The following is a 17,026-nucleotide window of genomic DNA, read 5'->3' on the forward strand; positions in this document are numbered from 1 at the left end:
GTGGCTGGCAGCTCAGGTCCATTGTTGCAGCTGCCGCTTATCCTGAGTCCCTTCCAACCAGAGTAATATCGAGTCCTGTCCAACACTCTGTTGGTCAGTGTGCCATTGTCTAGGTTTCAGAAGTAGATCGTCAGACCTTTCTTCCTAGTCTGTCTTAGTCTGCACATTCTTTTGGAAAGCTGCCCCCTGCCCCACCCCAACCATGTGCAACCTCAGTGGGGTCACTTCTAGCAGTACAGCAAAGTCCCAGCCACTACACTATGACAAACCGACAGACGGCGGTGGCTCTTTCAGTGTAAACCCAAACTGACAGTCCCTTAAGTGACCCCGTACAAATGTCCCTGTGAGTTTCCGAGATTGTAACTTTTAGGGGAGTAGATAACCCTGTCTTTCTCCCTCGGAGCAGCTGGTGGTTTCGAACTGCTGACCTTTCCGATCTCAGCCCCACTTGTAACCACAGTACCACCAGGGCTCCCTCCCCTGAAGTATAGGGCCATGTAAAGAACTGATCTCCCATCAACACTCCTTTTGTCTTTGAGATAGGTCTCCTCTCCTTGTTTATCCAAGAAAGTTCCCGGTCTGATGGCTCCCTTAAGTTTGGGTCTTTTCGCTTCATCTGTACACTGGTTGGTGATCAAGTATCAGTAACTCATCTGAGAAAGCTGGGGGTGGGGAGGTGGGGTTTGGAGGGATTCTGTATCTCCTCACATGGTATTTCTCAGACTATGTGGTAGTTGCATAATCTGCTGTCAACTTGAGACTGAAGAGTGAAGGGGTGGAGTTTAGCCTGTCAATCAGGTCACAGCCTGGTGACTTCATTTGGAGGCACTAAGGAGATAAGTAGCTCAATGGAAGCAGCGCACACATGGACTTCCTGTAAGACATATGAGCCTGATGGAGCTACACGGATGCAGCCAGAGCCCTGGAGCTGGAGGAGCCACATGGAGACCCATGCCAGTGCTGGGGTGCTTCCACCACCACTGGATCCCCAAGCCTTTCCACTCACTGACCTGCCATCTTCCTGCACTCAGTGTCATTGCATGTGTTGCATGAGTCTGAAGAGGAATTTATATAATGCTACTGAACATAAAGGCTAATATCGGGATTATGGACTTGATCTGGGCTGGGATCTTTTCTTAATGTACAGTTACTCTGTATATAAAGCTCTTATACACATATGAATGTCTATGAATTTGTTTCTCTAGTCAACCCCGACCAACATAGTGTAGTCTGAGGATCACCTGATTGACAGTCACCTGGGAGGCAGTTCGAAACAGAGCAGACGTAGTGAGTCATTAGCACCAGGGCTCCAGCAATGGGTGCGCACCTGATAACAATGGTGAGGACGGGGCAGGGCAGTGTTTTGTTCTGTTGTGCTTAAGGTTGCTGTGGGTCGGAGCAAACTCGATGGCCCCTAACAACAACCTGACACTGAATCATCCATCAGCTCTGCATGACCCCGCCATCTGCCTTCTCAGTGGGCATCCTCCTAGGTCCATGCCTCGGAGCTTCCTTCTCTTCATCTCTCTGCCACCAGTTGGTAGAGTGTATTCCCCAAGTGCAGATGCGATCATGTCCGTGTCGGTGTGTCCCCTCTGCCTCTAGGATATTGTCTAGAGCCTTTTCGCATGCCGCGTAGCATCTTCCAACGTTTGCACCTTTCCTGGTTTTCCACGTCACCCTTCTTCCTTGTTTCCAACTCTAAGCTTTACAGTTGCATGTATCAGATGGTGGTTATTTTCCAAGACCTTGATTACATGATACACACACACAAACACACACACACACACACACACACGGAGAATGGCCCCTGTATGCCTCTGTGCAAGCACTCATGTGGAGTCCCACCTAGAAGGGATGTCTCTAATCTCTCCAACACTTGACTGTTTCCGTTTGAAGACCCAGTTGTAGACTCAGCTCTTTCAGATACCCAGATCTGATGAACCCCTCCCTTCGTAGGCTGCTGAAATACTACCTAGGTGAAATGCACTATCGTTCGGTTCACAATATGCTATACTCTATCGATGGGATAGCCTGCTTATGTTGCCCCCGTGGACATATACTCTTCTTCTGATATACACAGCATTGGCTGGCCCTTCCCTCACTGCATGAAGCTGACCTGTAGGACCAGTAAGATTTCATGGGGATTATGATGTGTGACATCTGAGACTAAGTTATATCGGGGCTTCTCTTTCACCCTCTCTTACATCACTTGCACCAGCAAAAACCAGATGCCATACTGTGAGCTCACTCAACAGTCCACTGAGCAGGTTCCTGTGGCAAAGAACGGAGGCCTCCTGCCAACAACTGGGATTAATTCGCATTAGACTCATGGGTGGGTGACTGAGGATGGCGCAGTCATCCTGGAGAGCTTCATTTCGTCCTTTTGTACACAGGGTCACTGACTCGACTCAGGGGCACCTGGCAGCGACCATCTTTATGAAAACAGGTAGATCTTTATTCCATGGAGAGGCTGCTGAGCTCCAGCTGCTGCCCTTCCAGTTAGCCACCAAGAACTTGACCAGGGATCCACCAGAGCTCCTTCCCACCTACCTACCCATAACTCATAACTCACTGCCATCGAGTGGCTGTTCCACTCAGTGCCCTACAGGTCAGGTTAGAACTGCTCTGCGTGTTTGTGAGACTTAAACCCTTTACAGGAGATTTAGAATGGCCTTGCCTTTCTCTCAAGGAGTGGCTGATGGCCTTGAACTGCTGACCTTGGGGTTAGCAGCCCAAGATATCACCTCAATGCCAAGGTCCTCCCAAGTTCCTGGAGCAGATGAAATGTGGGGTAACAATGGTTGTCTTTGAAGCCTCTCTGCTCAGCAGTCACTTGTTGGGAAGCAGTGGCCAACCATGACAGCGGGTTTGCTTATCCTTCCCCACCCCTGGATCCAAGGTTCCCTAGAGCACGGGGCATGTTGGATTCATCATTGCCCTCGGTCCCTGGCCCCTTTTAAGCACCCAGCCAGCCCTATTCAAATACACTCCCTTGAACAGAATTAGAACTTTACTGCTAAGGAGAAATGCTGGGAGTATAATTTTTCCTTGACCGATGAGTAAGAATCTCGTGTTTCATGTCATCCTTTATATCAGTAGGAGCCTGTGTGGCATAGTGATTATGCATTGGGGCACTTAACTGAGAGATCAGCAGATCGAAACCACGAGCCATTCTGTGGGGGGAAAATGAGACTTTCTACTCCCATAAAGAATTACAGTCCGGGAAACGCATGGGGGCAGTTTTACCCTGTCCTGTGGGATCCCTACAAGTCTGGGTCAGCTTGATGACGGTGATTTTGGGGTCCTATCATTAGTCATGGTGAGTAATCGCAGGACATGTGTACATACAGGCACACATGGACAAGGGGCTGAGGGCAGCGGACTTTCATTGGTACAGTTCTCACATTCACTGTGGCACTCTCTCGATTCATGGCCAGTGCGCCTCATAGGCAACCATCTCCCACCTACCAGGGGGGATGGGCTCTCATGGTACACAGGCTGCAGCAGAGCCTCTGGACTGAGACAAGTAAGAAAGGGCTGGTGATATACTTCCGAAAAAGAACCAGAGGGGGGTTATCCTGATGATCCAGTTTACATTGTGTGCTTCTGCTATGGGTGACACCCACCCAAGGGCAGTGAGGTAGTTAGTTGATTGTGCCAACCTGGCCAATAAACACAAGTGGGGTTAATTGAAGGGCGGAGGGAAAATGACTCGGTGAGCCTCGCCTTTCTAGTTCTCTTGCTTTGTGGTGGTCACACCAGGGTGCAGCTGCCGTAGCCAGTTCCCTGCTTCAGCTTGCAAGGCTCACTTCCTGTGAGACATCCCTGAGGAGAAGCCACATGGACCTACCCCGATGCAGCCCTGGGTGCTGGAGCAGCCGTGTGGAGACTCCTGCCAGAGCTGAGATGCTTACACGCTCACGGATTTGGCTTTCCTCCTGCAGTTGGCATCATTGCATCTGTTTGTGAGATGGAGGAGGACTTTGTGGATTGTTGTCGGACATCGGGGTTAATGTTGGCTTGTGGGCTTGGGCAGCACTGGGTTGGGATGTTTTCTTGATGTGCACTTAACTTTTATATAAAACTCTCTCTTATACATGAGTTGCTCTGCATTTGTTTCTCTAAAGTACCCAGACTCACACAGGCAGCTAAAACCAGCAGGCTTCCATGCACATGTACATAAATGTGTGTGTCTGTCGTCAAGCTTCCAAGTCCAACAGAGGATGCACTGGGTGTCTGTCTGTCTTACAGATGAAAAACACTGATGTTCAGAGAGGTTTTACTCCTTGCCTACAGTGGCTCGGGAATCAACCCTGGACCATTTTAAAAGCTAATGTGCCGCCCTGGCTTCCATCGTCTCACTGGGTCCTTCTCCACAGCTCAGGTGCTTTCTGATTCTCTCATTTCGTGGGTGAGGGAAGAGAGACCCCAGAGGAAAGTTTGCTGGCTTAGTGGTGGAGGAGGCAGAAGACAGTAAGTAGCTAGCCAGTCCGACTCCAGAGCTTCTCCCACTTTCATCTTCCTCTTCCTGGTCCTGGCTCTCTCTTGCTCAACAATGATGTTCCGAACATGCAGGTTGGTTGCCAAGACGACCACCTGGAAACAAGATGAAAGGCAAATGACTTTTCAAACACTCTGCAGCTTGGCTGACTTCTTTTTGAATTAAAAAAAAAATGTGTCAGGGTGATTTGTAATCCATGGGGGGTTGGGGGGCTGCTCGGGTTAGCATCCTCTTTTGAGCAATAAACAGCTGCAGTCTGGCAGAGGAAGAAGTCTCGCCAACTACAAATATTGTATCTCCCCAGGAAAGGAGCGGGTTATGTTACTGTTATCTCCATTTTAGCAGGTGAGGGTTTGAGAAGATGTACTGAATCGGAATCCTCCATTTAACAAGAACCCAGCTGCTTCTCATGAATCCATCAGGCTGGGCCGATCCACAGCCAACCATGGGGATGGCACGGGCCTGGGCAGCCTTTTCTCCGATAGTCTGTGCCCCCCCCCCCAAGGGCAGCTAGAAACAACATACCTATATCTGGAGAAACGTGTAGAAGCAGTCAGGTGAACACAAAATAATCGCCTGGGGCTCTGTAATACCTACCAGGGAGCTTGTTGAGCTGTAGGTTCTGAGTCAGTGTATCTGGGGCTGGAGTACACCTTCTCAGCAGAGGCTCGAAGAAGCAAGGCATGCCCAAGCCTTTGATACTTCCTTACCACGAAGGTCTGCCTCTTAGTGAAGGAGGATTTGCCTCGGTGGAGGTTGGCTTCTCTAACGACCATGACCCGGAGTAGGGAGGGGCAGCTGTGCACAGACCGGGGGCAGTGAGAACCAAGAAGAAAGCAATCCTAGCTCTAATTCCCAGGAGACCGTCCATGGTGGAGATGGAGACTAGGAGAGGGAGACGAGGCGGTTCTCGCTCATGGACTTCAGGTACTGGGAGAGTAACAGGTATCGCTTAGGCTTGTTGGGAAGAGGTTGACTGAGTTGCCATCAGCTATTGTTGTTAATTCCCTTTGGTTAACTTCTGAGGGCTGATGATGCCATGGCTGGCAGATCCAGGCCTGCACCATCCTCATGGTGGGCTGCACAAGGAACCATTTTGATCCATAGCAGGATGTTCACCGGCTGATTTTTCTAAGTGGATCGCCAGGCCTTTCTCCCTACTCTCAGTCTGGAAGCTTTACTGAAACCTGTCCAGTATCACAGTGGCCTCCAAACACCCAAAGGCTGGTGGCTGTGCATGAAGGTCATTGGCCAGGAATTGAACCTGGGTCCCCTGCCTGGAAGGCGAGCATTCTCCCACTGAGGAAGCACTCCAAAAACCAACCAACCAACAAAAAAAATGAAAACTCACAACTACTGGGTCACTTCCATCTTCTGGTGACTCTACAGGACAGGGTGGGAACTATCCCTGTTCTCCAGTTTCTGAGACTGTATCTCTTTACAAGAGTAGAAAGCCTCATCTTCCACAGAGCAGCTGGTGGTTTTGAACTGCTGAACTTCTGGATCACAGTCCAGTGTATAACCAAAACCACCAGGGCTCCCAGGAAGCATTCAGTTAAAGGCTAAAACACAAGACAACCTCCTGTTATCATTCTCGGGGTATCCCCGTGCCATCTGCAGGAAGAAACGAACAGCGTTCTCCACAAAGCCATCATCTGCTCTTACCTACCCGGTGTCCATCAAAGGCCAGAAACTCAGCTTTGTGCAGTTTTCCTTCAGCCCGGTTGCTTTGATTTGATCAGCGGCCATTGAGATGTGTCTTTTCTGCAAGCTAGGCCTCCATACTCCTGTCACTGGCCCACTCACATTGCCCGAGTCCCCTATCTGCAGGCCACACATCATTAGCTGACCCCCAGACTCATGGGGTCCAACTTCCTCCTTGAGAACATCCTCCACTGCCAGCATCACGCAAAGTCAACTCGCTGCCTCCCAGTCGAGCTCAGTGCTATAGGGCAGAGTGGACCTGTCCCCTTTGAAGAGTAAAGACAGCCTCGTCATTCTGTAGCGTGGGTGGCGGGATCCTAACCGCCATCTGATCAGTTAGAAGCTGAACATTTCACCATGCTGCCCACCGGTTCCTCCCACTTTACACGGAAACCCTTGAAAACCCTTTCAGCCTGTTAAAGGCCCATGTGGCCGCCTATGTAAGTAAGTGCATTGGGCGGTCTTCTTGGGTATGACTGCGTTTTTTGCTAATTAAAGCTCAGAACATGCTGCTTAGAATTATTAACACAGATTGCCCGGATAATAGTCTGTCCATTAAAATAAGCCTGGCTTTCGTTTTTATTGTCATTTTAATTATACAAAGCCCTCGGCGTGTTTATAATGATGGAGACAGTGCTACAATGCTCTGCCAGGCTCGGCCTCCCTGCAGGGCACCCCTGGGGAAATGGGGCGTGGTAACCCCAGGTCTGGAGCCTTCCTCTGGTGGTCCTCTTCACTGACCCCTGACTTACTGTCCCAGCTTGGATCAAAACCTTTGGTGGCCGGCCGGGTGGCATCGACATGGCTGGGAATGCCACCACTTGGTCCGGTGGCTGGTCCACTGCTGTCCACTTCCCCAAAGCCCAAGTGCTGCGGCCTCGTGTGAGGGGTTCCCATGCTGGGAGGTTCGCCACAAGGCGAGAGGCGTGGATGCACCCTGAAGGAAGAGCTGGCATTCTGTTTGGGGAAAAAAAACAAGCCACTGCAAGCCATGAGAAGCACAGTATTCCGCTGACACACCTGGGGGGACCATGAGAGGGACTGGCCCACCGGCACCTGCGCATTAACAGCAGACTGCACCACCCAGCTTGGAGGGCCTCTGGAGCAGGCCTGCATTTCCCAGTGCCTTTCAGCTGGTCCAGGTGGTAATCTCTCATAGAGAAGCTGGGGGGGGGGGGGGACCTAGCTCCACCAATTACATCTCCATCCCCCAACCTTACTGACAAGGGTGTCATCCGACCAGCTCAGGGCCCTGAATTCCCTGAGCCCGTAGTGTTGGCAGCGTGTCAACAAGGGGAAGCTAGTTAACTCACTAGTTAACTCACTAACTAGCTAACTCACTAGTTAACTCACTCACAAAATGGTGGGCTCAGGGGCCCTGGGACAAAGCCTCTTACACTGTGGGCCAAGACCCTCAAAGGGGACACATAACTGACTGCGGCGGTCTGCAAACGTTTGGCAACAGTGAAAGTTTTCAGAACACGTGACCAGATATTAATTCAAAATCAACCGTGTACTGCCTCCGGCAGCACTTGTGCTGCGTCGCACTATTTCTTGGGCAGAAAGCAGTCAAGAGGAGAAAAAGCTCAAGACACCCTGCTTTAGGACAACCCTGCCCTATGGGGATGTGGGTATTTTCCGCCCCATTTGGCAGAATTAAAAAATAAAGTGTTTAAAGCAGTTATTGTGATTCCTAGAAGTGGCTGCCTTCAATTCAGTCCCTGATTCTTGGCGACACCCTGAGCAAGAGCAGACGTGATCACTTGTAATGAGACCCTTGTGATCCATGGGGTTTTCATGGCCTGCGGTGGCAGTTACATAATCGGTGCTCAATTTGAGCCTATTAAGAATGAAGGGGTGGAGTTTAGCCTGTCCGTCAGGTCGCAGCTTAGTGACCTCATTTGGCGGCACCAAGGACATAAACAGCTTGCTGGAGGCGGGACACCTGCTCATTCCCTGCGAGACATTTCATTGACAAGGCACATAGATCTAAGCTAGAGTGCTGGACCCAGAGGAGCCATGTGGAGGCCCCTACCAGCGCTGAGATGCTTACAATGACACTGGATCCACAAGACTCCCTACCCACTGGCCTGTGGTCTTCCTGAATTCGGCTTCATTGCATGTGTTTCATTGAGTCTGAAGAGGGCGCTATAGATTGGTACCGGACTTATGGGCTAATATCAGACTCATGGACTTGATCTGGACTGGGCTGGGATAGTTTCTCAATATTCAACTGCTCTTGTATATAAAGCTCTTTCTTATTCACCTATGAGTCTCCCTGGATATGTTTCTCTCGTCGACCTGGAGAACACACCTGACTTTGGCCGCTAGACCGCCAGGCCTTTCTTCCAGCGCATTTCATTGTGGGCGCTCTGCTGAAACTTGTTCAGCCTCAGAGTAACAGCATCTTCCACTGGGGCCACTCATGCTGTGCATGGTGTGAGTGCCGCAGGGGAGGCAGGGCTCTTCCGCAGACGCACCCGGCCCATCCCCAGGGGAGACGGTGCTGAAGTCTGGCTTTGCCTTCTTCATTTCTTCTGCTTTTACTTTCATCTGCTTTTATTGTAAGCTTCACTGAGTCCTGAGCCGTAAGTTTTGCGTCTTCAGCTTCTTCTGGGACACCGTCCTCTGTGCAAGCTCCTCTTCTAGTTTAGGAACTGCGTGTTCCTCAGTGGAAAGTCAGGGTCATTTCCGTGTGGCCGGGGGAGCTCATGGACACGTTGATCTGACCGTGAGCTCTGCACACACAGTGGCACATCGGCACGTGGTGGGGGCTTTTGTTCACCTGGCTGACTGTGCTCCGTGGCCAGAGGATCCGCGTTAAACCCTGAAGTTCCGCTTCATCACTTTCTGCTGCGTGTGCAGCAAAAACTCGGCACTCTTTGGGGCCACCAACCTTGTGTCCAACCCCACTGTTAGGTCCGGACACACCTACCCACTCCACCGTTGTGACATAGTTCCATAGGCGTACCCTGCTTCTGCAGCGGCCGCCGCGCAGACCCTGACGGCCTGGGCAGTTTCACGGTGTTCCTGAAATGGGCTGGGAGATCCGACCCTCTCGATTTGTAGGATTTTATGGGGTTTTCTCAATCAAACCTTTTTGGCAGCTCACCTCAGGCCGCTGCAGGAAGACAGCTGAAGCACAGACTTTCCTATCGCACAACTCAAACCCTGGACTAAGTGATACTTAGCTCATCATTAAAATGCAGATGGAAATATTGATGGTAGGATTTGAACCCAGGCCTGCCTGGCCCCATGGACACGCTCATTTGTTCATTTCTACCTGCTTTGTGCCGTTATCATGAAGACGCCCCTGTAATCCAGATGTTGTGCCAGGCCTTAGGCATTGGATCAACGCGAGGAGAGGGCCATTGGAAGTTAAGCACAGCACAATTCCTATTGGTCATGAAGAAGCACAGGGACAGGGACTCCTCCCAAAAGCAGGGGCAGTGGGGCAGGTGGTGACTGGAGGTAGTGTGAACAGATGAGGTGGGGAACTGGGCATGGATGAGTCCTTCATAATAGATCCATCTGCTTCTTACCGAGAGCCCTGTCCCCTAAAGAGCCTTTCACTTTCTCCCCTTCTTCTCTCTGCATACAAACACTTTCGAATGCTGCCTTGACCCCTAATTGAACAGTCTGATTTAATTGATTCTGTATTAAGTTGGGGACTTGGGGTGGCCCACAGGTGTGGGCTCATGTTGAGATTAATTTTATTCATGTAGTCCCACTGTTTTGTGATGCATACAAGGGTGTGTGCGTGTGTGTGTGTGTGTGTGTGTGTGTGTGCAATAAAGCAGGGAGCCCGGGCAATCTGATTAGACGGCTTAATCCAACATGCTCACTCTCTGCACCCAGCCCCCCTGATTTGACGGGAACCAAAATAGGTGAATAAGTTAATCAAAGGTCTGATTAAACAGCACTACACGGCCCCATGGCTCAGTGACTGCCCAGCTTCAGTTCAGGGGAAATTCTCAAGGGACAGGAGGGACTGAGCTGAGGTCCGGAGGTCCGGGCTTTCATGAAGACGAGGCTTATCTAGTGCACAAGTGGGACTTCCTCTCCAAGTGCTCCAGCCTTTGAGCTTCAGGTGGACACATACCAAGGAAGCTTTGCCCACAAAAGGGGGTTAGTGCGGTTTTAGAAAGAGCACGAGCCCTTACCTGGTCAATTCTAACTGCAGCTTTGTAATGGAATCGTAAGCACATAACTCACTTTCTGTGTCTATTATCCATCCATCCACATATTTACCCATCTATTCATCAATCCGGCCATGCATATACTCATCCATCCATCTACCCATCTAATTATCCCATCCATCCATCCATTCATTCACCCACCCATCCATGTGCCCAACCCACCTTCCCTTCCTCCCCCTGCGTTTCACCTCACTGGTAAGACATTGCACGTAGGCCTTGCCCCCATTAGTGTCTGTCCTCAAGTCTGACTGTGCTGGTTGTGTTCTGTTTGTTCCACTAGGTCACTTTCCACAGTGCTCCCGGGAGGTGGGCCCATAGGAACCGCTCCCCTGACTTCACCTGCTCTCCACTTTCCCTTGGGTTTGGCCGAGGGGCACCCAATCAGGAGATGAGTGGTCAGGAGCAAAGTGAGGCTGGATATTTTTCCCTGTCCTCCTCCTGTGGGCTTGACACAGGGTGCCTGTGCCCTTCAACTCACAGCCCCTGTTCCTGCCTGCTGACCTTGTTCATATGCTCTCCTCACTGAATCCCAGGAAGTGCTGGCCATTTTGAACCCCACCCCCACCCCACTCCACCCCACCCCACTGGAAGACTGCCCTGTGCCTCCTTGCCCACTCTTTAACAAGGTGTGATGCTTTAAATGTGGTAGCTACTGCTAAGTCCATTTGGGCTCACCATGACCACATGACAGAAAACCCCTAAGGGATTCCAAGGCCGTAGGGTCATTATGGGTCTGCATCGACTCATGGCAGTGAGTTTGATTTGGGGTTTAACTCTTTATGGAAGCTGATGGTTCGAGTCTTTCTCCTGAAGAGCTGCTGTAGGGGGTTCGAACCACCACCGTTTAGATTGGCAGGCCAACATTTAACTTACTATACTACCAGGTCCCCTGAAAGCCCACCCTAGTAAGGGCAGATGATACACACATGCCACCACCCCGTGCGTGCACACAACTGAAGACCGTTGTGTTCAGTACTTTGACATGCAGGTGGGGAAGTGGGCTAGGGCCGGAGTGGAAACTGTTGTTGGCTGGGTGTCTTTTGTTTATCTGTCACTTAAGAAATAAACAAGAAACCTCACTGCCATCGAGTCGATGCCGACTGATGGCACACCTATAGGACAGAGAACCAGCCCCCATGACTTTCTGAGCTGCTGAGTCCTTTCAGGAGTAGAAAGCCTCATCTTTCTTCTGTGGACCAGCTGGTGATTTTGAACCACTGACCTTGTGGTTGGCAGCCCAAGGCATAACCCCCTCTGCCACCAAGGCTCCTTAACACCAAACTCACTGCAGTGAGGTAAATTCTGACTCATAGCGACCCTATAGGATCAAGGAGAACTACCCCTACATGGTTTCCCGAGACTGTGAATTTTCTTCGGGACTAAAAAGCTTCATATTTCTCCCAAGAAGCAGCTGGTGGTGCCTAACTTTTGACCTCTTAATAGCAGTCCAGCACGTAACCCAATTCTGCTGTAATTTTGACCTCAACTTTGTCATATGAGTGGCACTTCCATTTTATAGGTAGGGAAACTGAGGCTTAGAGAAATTAAAATCCAGTACCAGTCAGGGCCCACATTTGAGTTCCCGCCTCTCCTCGCTCTCCTACACCCCGGCCACTGCCAGGTGCGGGACTAGAGAGGCTCGTGGTGGTGAGCTGGGTGGGGCATTCCAGAGAAGACCATCCGTTTGCATGCAACAGGTCATGTATGTATGTTCCAACTCCTCCTTCGCAATCCCTTCAATGGACCCTCTCGCGTCCCTTTCTCCTGGAGTCTCCTATTTCCATGCTTCCGCCTTTCCTCAAGCTCCAAACCTTGCGCTTGGGCAGCTGTTGCCTTTTTTACCTTAAATAATTGAGGACTCCACCAAGGCAACGGGTCCACCTTCTGACCCAAAGGGCAACTAATGGCCAGACAGTCTCTATCCAACCACTAACCCTGGTCTCCTGGGCGACTTTGAGTTCCGGTCCGTGTATTTCTCCCACATTAGTGTGATCCTTTTCAGGGCAGTGGGTAGGAGTGGCCGGTCACCCTCTAGTTCTTGGGGCTTCCCAAGTCTTTCTTTCTCACAGTTTTCCCAAGTCACCTTCCTGAGTGGTTTTCTCCCCTCTGCATATCTAGATCCTGATAGGCAATTACTTCTTGAAAGTGCAAAGTGGGGTTTGTCTTCTGGGGAAACTCTCCTTGGGAACTGGGATGGGGTCCCACCCATAGTGAGCTTCATACAGGACGCTGCACCCCTGATAGCGCTCACCAGCCCTGGTCTTTTTATTTGTAGTAGAAACAGGAACTTAATATAATATTCAAGTCTAATATTTGCTATAACAAATAAAGATTGCCCCTCCCCAGTCAGTAAACATTTGTTTTTGTCTTTATACAAATATTCACTCCCCACCCCCCTTCTATCTCTCCCGCAAGGCCTCCCCCTCCCCTTCCCCCCTCACACTGTGTGTCCTCAGGCCCAGAAGCAGTGGCATCTTTGGGACGCACTCTCAATGGCGCTGACGTGGTCTCTTTGGTGCAGCTTGGCAAAGTCGAGGGTGGTGGTGGGCGGGGTAAGCCCCCCTGGGAAGGTCACAGGTGGTACCCCGGGGCACGTAGAGAGAACTGCAGTGGTCAGATGCAGTGGGTTAGCGGTGCTCCAGGGTGCCTGTGCGCACAGGTGGCCATGACCTGCAGCTATGAGGGAATGAGGGATGTGTACAGAGGCAGTACCCAGCACTGGGCAAGGGCATCATGCCCATTGGCAACACTCGGTGGCAAAGGCCGGCTAGTCATCTGGTTCCCTGGAGCAGAAGGCACCTAAGGCCAGGAATGGTTCCTGGGGGTCCGGATCAGTCTGGCGACTGGCAGGCATCATGCCCCGTGACAGGAGAGGTTTGGCGGTGAAACTGAAGTCTGGGGTTGGCCTTGGCTGGCAGGCTGGGAGGGAGGTGCCCGCCTGGGCTGCGCCCCTCTGGTCTGTATGTGTTTCCCTACCTAGCCAGCCAGACCCTGGAGAGGATGGCCCTGAGGCTGGCTGGTGCTAGAGACCTGTTAGAAGGTGCCTTGGCCATTTTGAGTTCTATCTGTTTCATGCATGGAAGGGTTGAGCTGACCCCATGCTTGACCTGTGCCCCCTTGCTGAAAAGTCTGCTTCTTCAGGGCAAAGGCATAGTTGGCAGTCAAGTTCATGGTATAGAACACATTGGCGTTGTCCGGGATCTGCAGCTTGTGATCCCGCAAGATGACCTGTACCAGCTCACAGTCGTCCCTCATCCAGGTCGTGTTTGTCCATGGCCTTGCAGATCATGGTGGGAGCCTTGTCTTGGCTGGTCACCAGGAGGCTCTTGTACATGTTGCCGTTGTCCACGTCAAGGCTGACTCAGATGACCCAGCAGTCGCCCACCTGCTGGTTGTAGAGGGGCATTGAGGAGAGTGCTTGCGGGTGCGTGTGGAGCCAGGCCTGGCCATATACCTTTGTATTTGTAAACAGTACCTTGGGGTCCCAAAGGGTGTCTGTACACAAGATGTGGGTTTGACGGAAAACGCTGCTCACTAGGGGACATCTGTTATTTCTTGTGAAGGTTTGTTCCTGGTGTGTGTGTGTGTGTGTGTGTGTGTGTGTGTGTACACGTACCCTGTCCTGCTGTGAGATGACAGACATCACATAGATTATGACCATGCCCCCCTCCTGTGTGTATCTGAGACCAAGTCTATAATCTACTAAATGGTCATATAAAAAAGTCTCTCACTGGCATAGAGTCACTTCTAACTCATGGCGACCCCATAGACAGGGTGGACTACTTCTGTGGGTTTCCAAGATTAACTCTGCAAAAGAAAGCCTTATCTGATTTCAAACTGCTAACCTTGTAGTTAGCAGCCCAGTGCTTAACCACTGCACTACCAGGGCTCCTTGTATATAAGTATACATATAGGTGTGTATATATGCATATATGTGTATGTTAAGGTGACCAGACATCCCACTTTTGGCAGAACAGTCCCGATTTAAAAAAATTTTTCCCATGTCCCGTGGTATTTTTAAAAAGTTCCGATTTTTGGAAAGAATGCACAACAAGCTAGGGTATACGGTTTTCGGCTGCCATGTGGCTATTTCGCCAGGATCTGAGTTTTATCAATGGTGTCCCGCTTTACCAATGTTAAAATCTGGTCACCTATATGTACATATATTTGTGTGTATGTGTATATACATGTGTGTGTGTGATACACAAGCACAAGCTTTAGGATATCATAGGCAGTTGTCCTTTTACCTGGAGGTGATCTAAAGGAACATTTCACCTGGGGAAGGTCTCTGGGTGGGTCTGATCATTTGCACTCAGATACTAACCAAAAGTTGGTGGTTCAAAGGGCCCATCAGCACAGTGGAAGAAAGGCCAGGTGATCTGCCCCATTAAAGATCATAGTCACGCACAGCCTGTGGGGGGTTCTATTCTATAATGCCCTGCGGTTGCCGTGAGCAGGAATTGACTTGATAGCAGTAGACTTAGAGGGTAAGGAGGGGGGTTATCTATAGTATTTCCTTTGGCGTATTTAATTTTTCTCCAACTTGTAATAATAAAGCAATTATTTTAAAAGCCTTGCACGTCTGTGATCCAAGGGACTACTTTAAAAAGTTTGTGGAAGGAAGTAGTGGCGGGCGCTCTGAAAGAACAGCGTGAGCTAATAGGAGATGTGAGCTAAGTGGTTGAAGTTGTTGGAGATGAAGGTGATTAGCTGAAATGTACCCTCCCCCCCAACTTCTTTACAATAGACTTTTGAAAAGGCTTTTTGAAACCCTCTTGTAATTATTTCATAAACAATATGTTCCTCCCTCTTTTTCCAGATGCGCCATGCCCTTCCAAAGAGCTCGCACATGTCCGAATGGGGATACCCGTGGACCAGTCTTTCAAATGAGCTCCTTTATGTAGCACGTTGCTTTACTTCCTTTCTCATTCATTCGTTCATTTAATCATTTATTTGGGGTGCCAAAACCGGGATTGAACGTTCAGCTCATGTCCAATGCTGGCCTTTTCTATTCCAGACACTAATCATAATTTTTAAGCCGTATATAAATGTACTGATTTTCTTTTTGTACTTCTCCCTCCCCCACCCCACCCCCCTCTCCCGCTTCCTCTCTACCCTCTCCGGTGCAGTCTGAAGTGTCCTGGATCCCCAACAAACACTACTCGGGGATTTACGGTCTGATGAAGCTTGTCCTGACCAAGACCCTTCCTGCCAACCTGGAGCGGGTCATTGTCCTCGACACCGACATCACCTTTGCCACGGACATTGCAGAGCTCTGGGCCGTGTTCCACAAGTTCAAAGGTAACGCGCCCTGCTTCCCCGGCGTCTTTGGAGGCCCTGCCCTGCCAAGGACAGGGATGATGATTGCTGGTTGGTGTTGCTGTTTGTGTTTTCAAGCGAGAGCAGGTCGAATGCACTCTTGCTGAGGACGTGGATAAGGGGATACAAACACTTTTGCCATCAACCTGTCTCGCATCTCTTGGAAACTTGTTGGAGAGAAGCTGGGACTTGTTTGCATTTCTGTAGAGTCCTGATCTCTGGGGAGAGAAGGTCTATGTTCAAAGGAAGAGCTGAGTTTGGGATACTTTGTAACAGATGTATACCAGTTCTGCATACTTTGTATACACATGATGGAGTGCTTCCCTACCAGCTTGTTCTCTGTCTCAGGTGGTATCTGGACTGCTGGGGAAATCTGGGAAGGAGGGGAGATGGACACCCATCACTGCGTGTTTGACAATGTCTGTGGGCTCTTGCTTTCATGAGCATTGTGAGCTGTCATTTTATACAGGGATGTAGGTTTGGCTTCGTAGGCTCTCCTTGCTAGTCTGGTTAGTTTCTGGAAAGTGTGTATATCCCTCTTGCCGCTGCCTCTGGGTATGTGAGAGTGTCTGGTGGGATGTTGCAATGTTGCAGTGACATTACGGGACTTCACTCTGTTGTAGACGCAGAGGAGAGGTGGCCAGTTAGCACATCTCCATGGCTAGAACTTTAGTATCAAGAGCCCTGGTGATGCAGGAGGCTGTGTGCTGAGCTGTTTACCCAGAAGGCCAGTGGTTTAAATCTCCCAGCTCCTTCATGGGAGAAAGATGAGGCTTACCTGCCTCCTGTAAAGATCTGAAGGCTCAGAAACCAGAAGGAGCAGCCCTGGCCCTCCCATGTGTCTTGGGGTGGAAGGCAGTTCTTCTCTGTAACACACGAGGGCTCCCCGAGTCAGGATTGTCTCCACTGCCATTGGGTTGGATTTTGTGCCAGTGTGTCAGGCAGGGTGCTGGGCTCTGGGCTGATTGTGTTCTACGAGGGGCAGCGAGTACTGCAAGGCACAGTGAGAGTCGCTGTCTCTCATGGGACGGCATCACGGAGAAGGTGAGGCATCTACTTCGTCTTGGTGGGACAGGTGTCATGGGCACACAGAACACCCCTGTGGGAGATACGGGCTTCCTGCTTCCATTGCTGGAGTGCCGCCTGCAGGTGGCCTTTGGTTATCAGTCTCAGCAAGTGAGTGGCACCTTGGCCTTGGCCTTGGCCAAGGTCATGGCCCCATACCGTGCAAGGTCTGAGGCTCCCGTAGGGACCAGCTGAGGCTTTGTCAAGGATTACCTTTCACTTTAATTCACAGTCA

At 50.6% G+C, this 17,026-nt stretch overlaps 1 protein-coding gene across 2 annotated transcripts in view; it reads left to right on the top strand.

Annotated features, from left to right (window-relative positions):
• The window catches only part of LARGE1 (LARGE xylosyl- and glucuronyltransferase 1), a 646,479-nt gene that overhangs the window by 351,821 nt on the left and 277,632 nt on the right, over positions 1-17,026 (top strand). For both annotated transcript variants that reach the window (XM_075551019.1, XM_075551018.1), the window contains one exon: positions 15,537-15,708. In XM_075551019.1, coding sequence (XP_075407134.1) covers positions 15,537-15,708 — 172 coding nt within the window. The remainder of the gene's footprint in view (positions 1-15,536; positions 15,709-17,026) is intronic.

Source organism: Tenrec ecaudatus, chromosome 6 (genome assembly GCF_050624435.1).
Source record: "Tenrec ecaudatus isolate mTenEca1 chromosome 6, mTenEca1.hap1, whole genome shotgun sequence".
Taxonomy (NCBI): domain Eukaryota; kingdom Metazoa; phylum Chordata; class Mammalia; order Afrosoricida; family Tenrecidae; genus Tenrec; species Tenrec ecaudatus.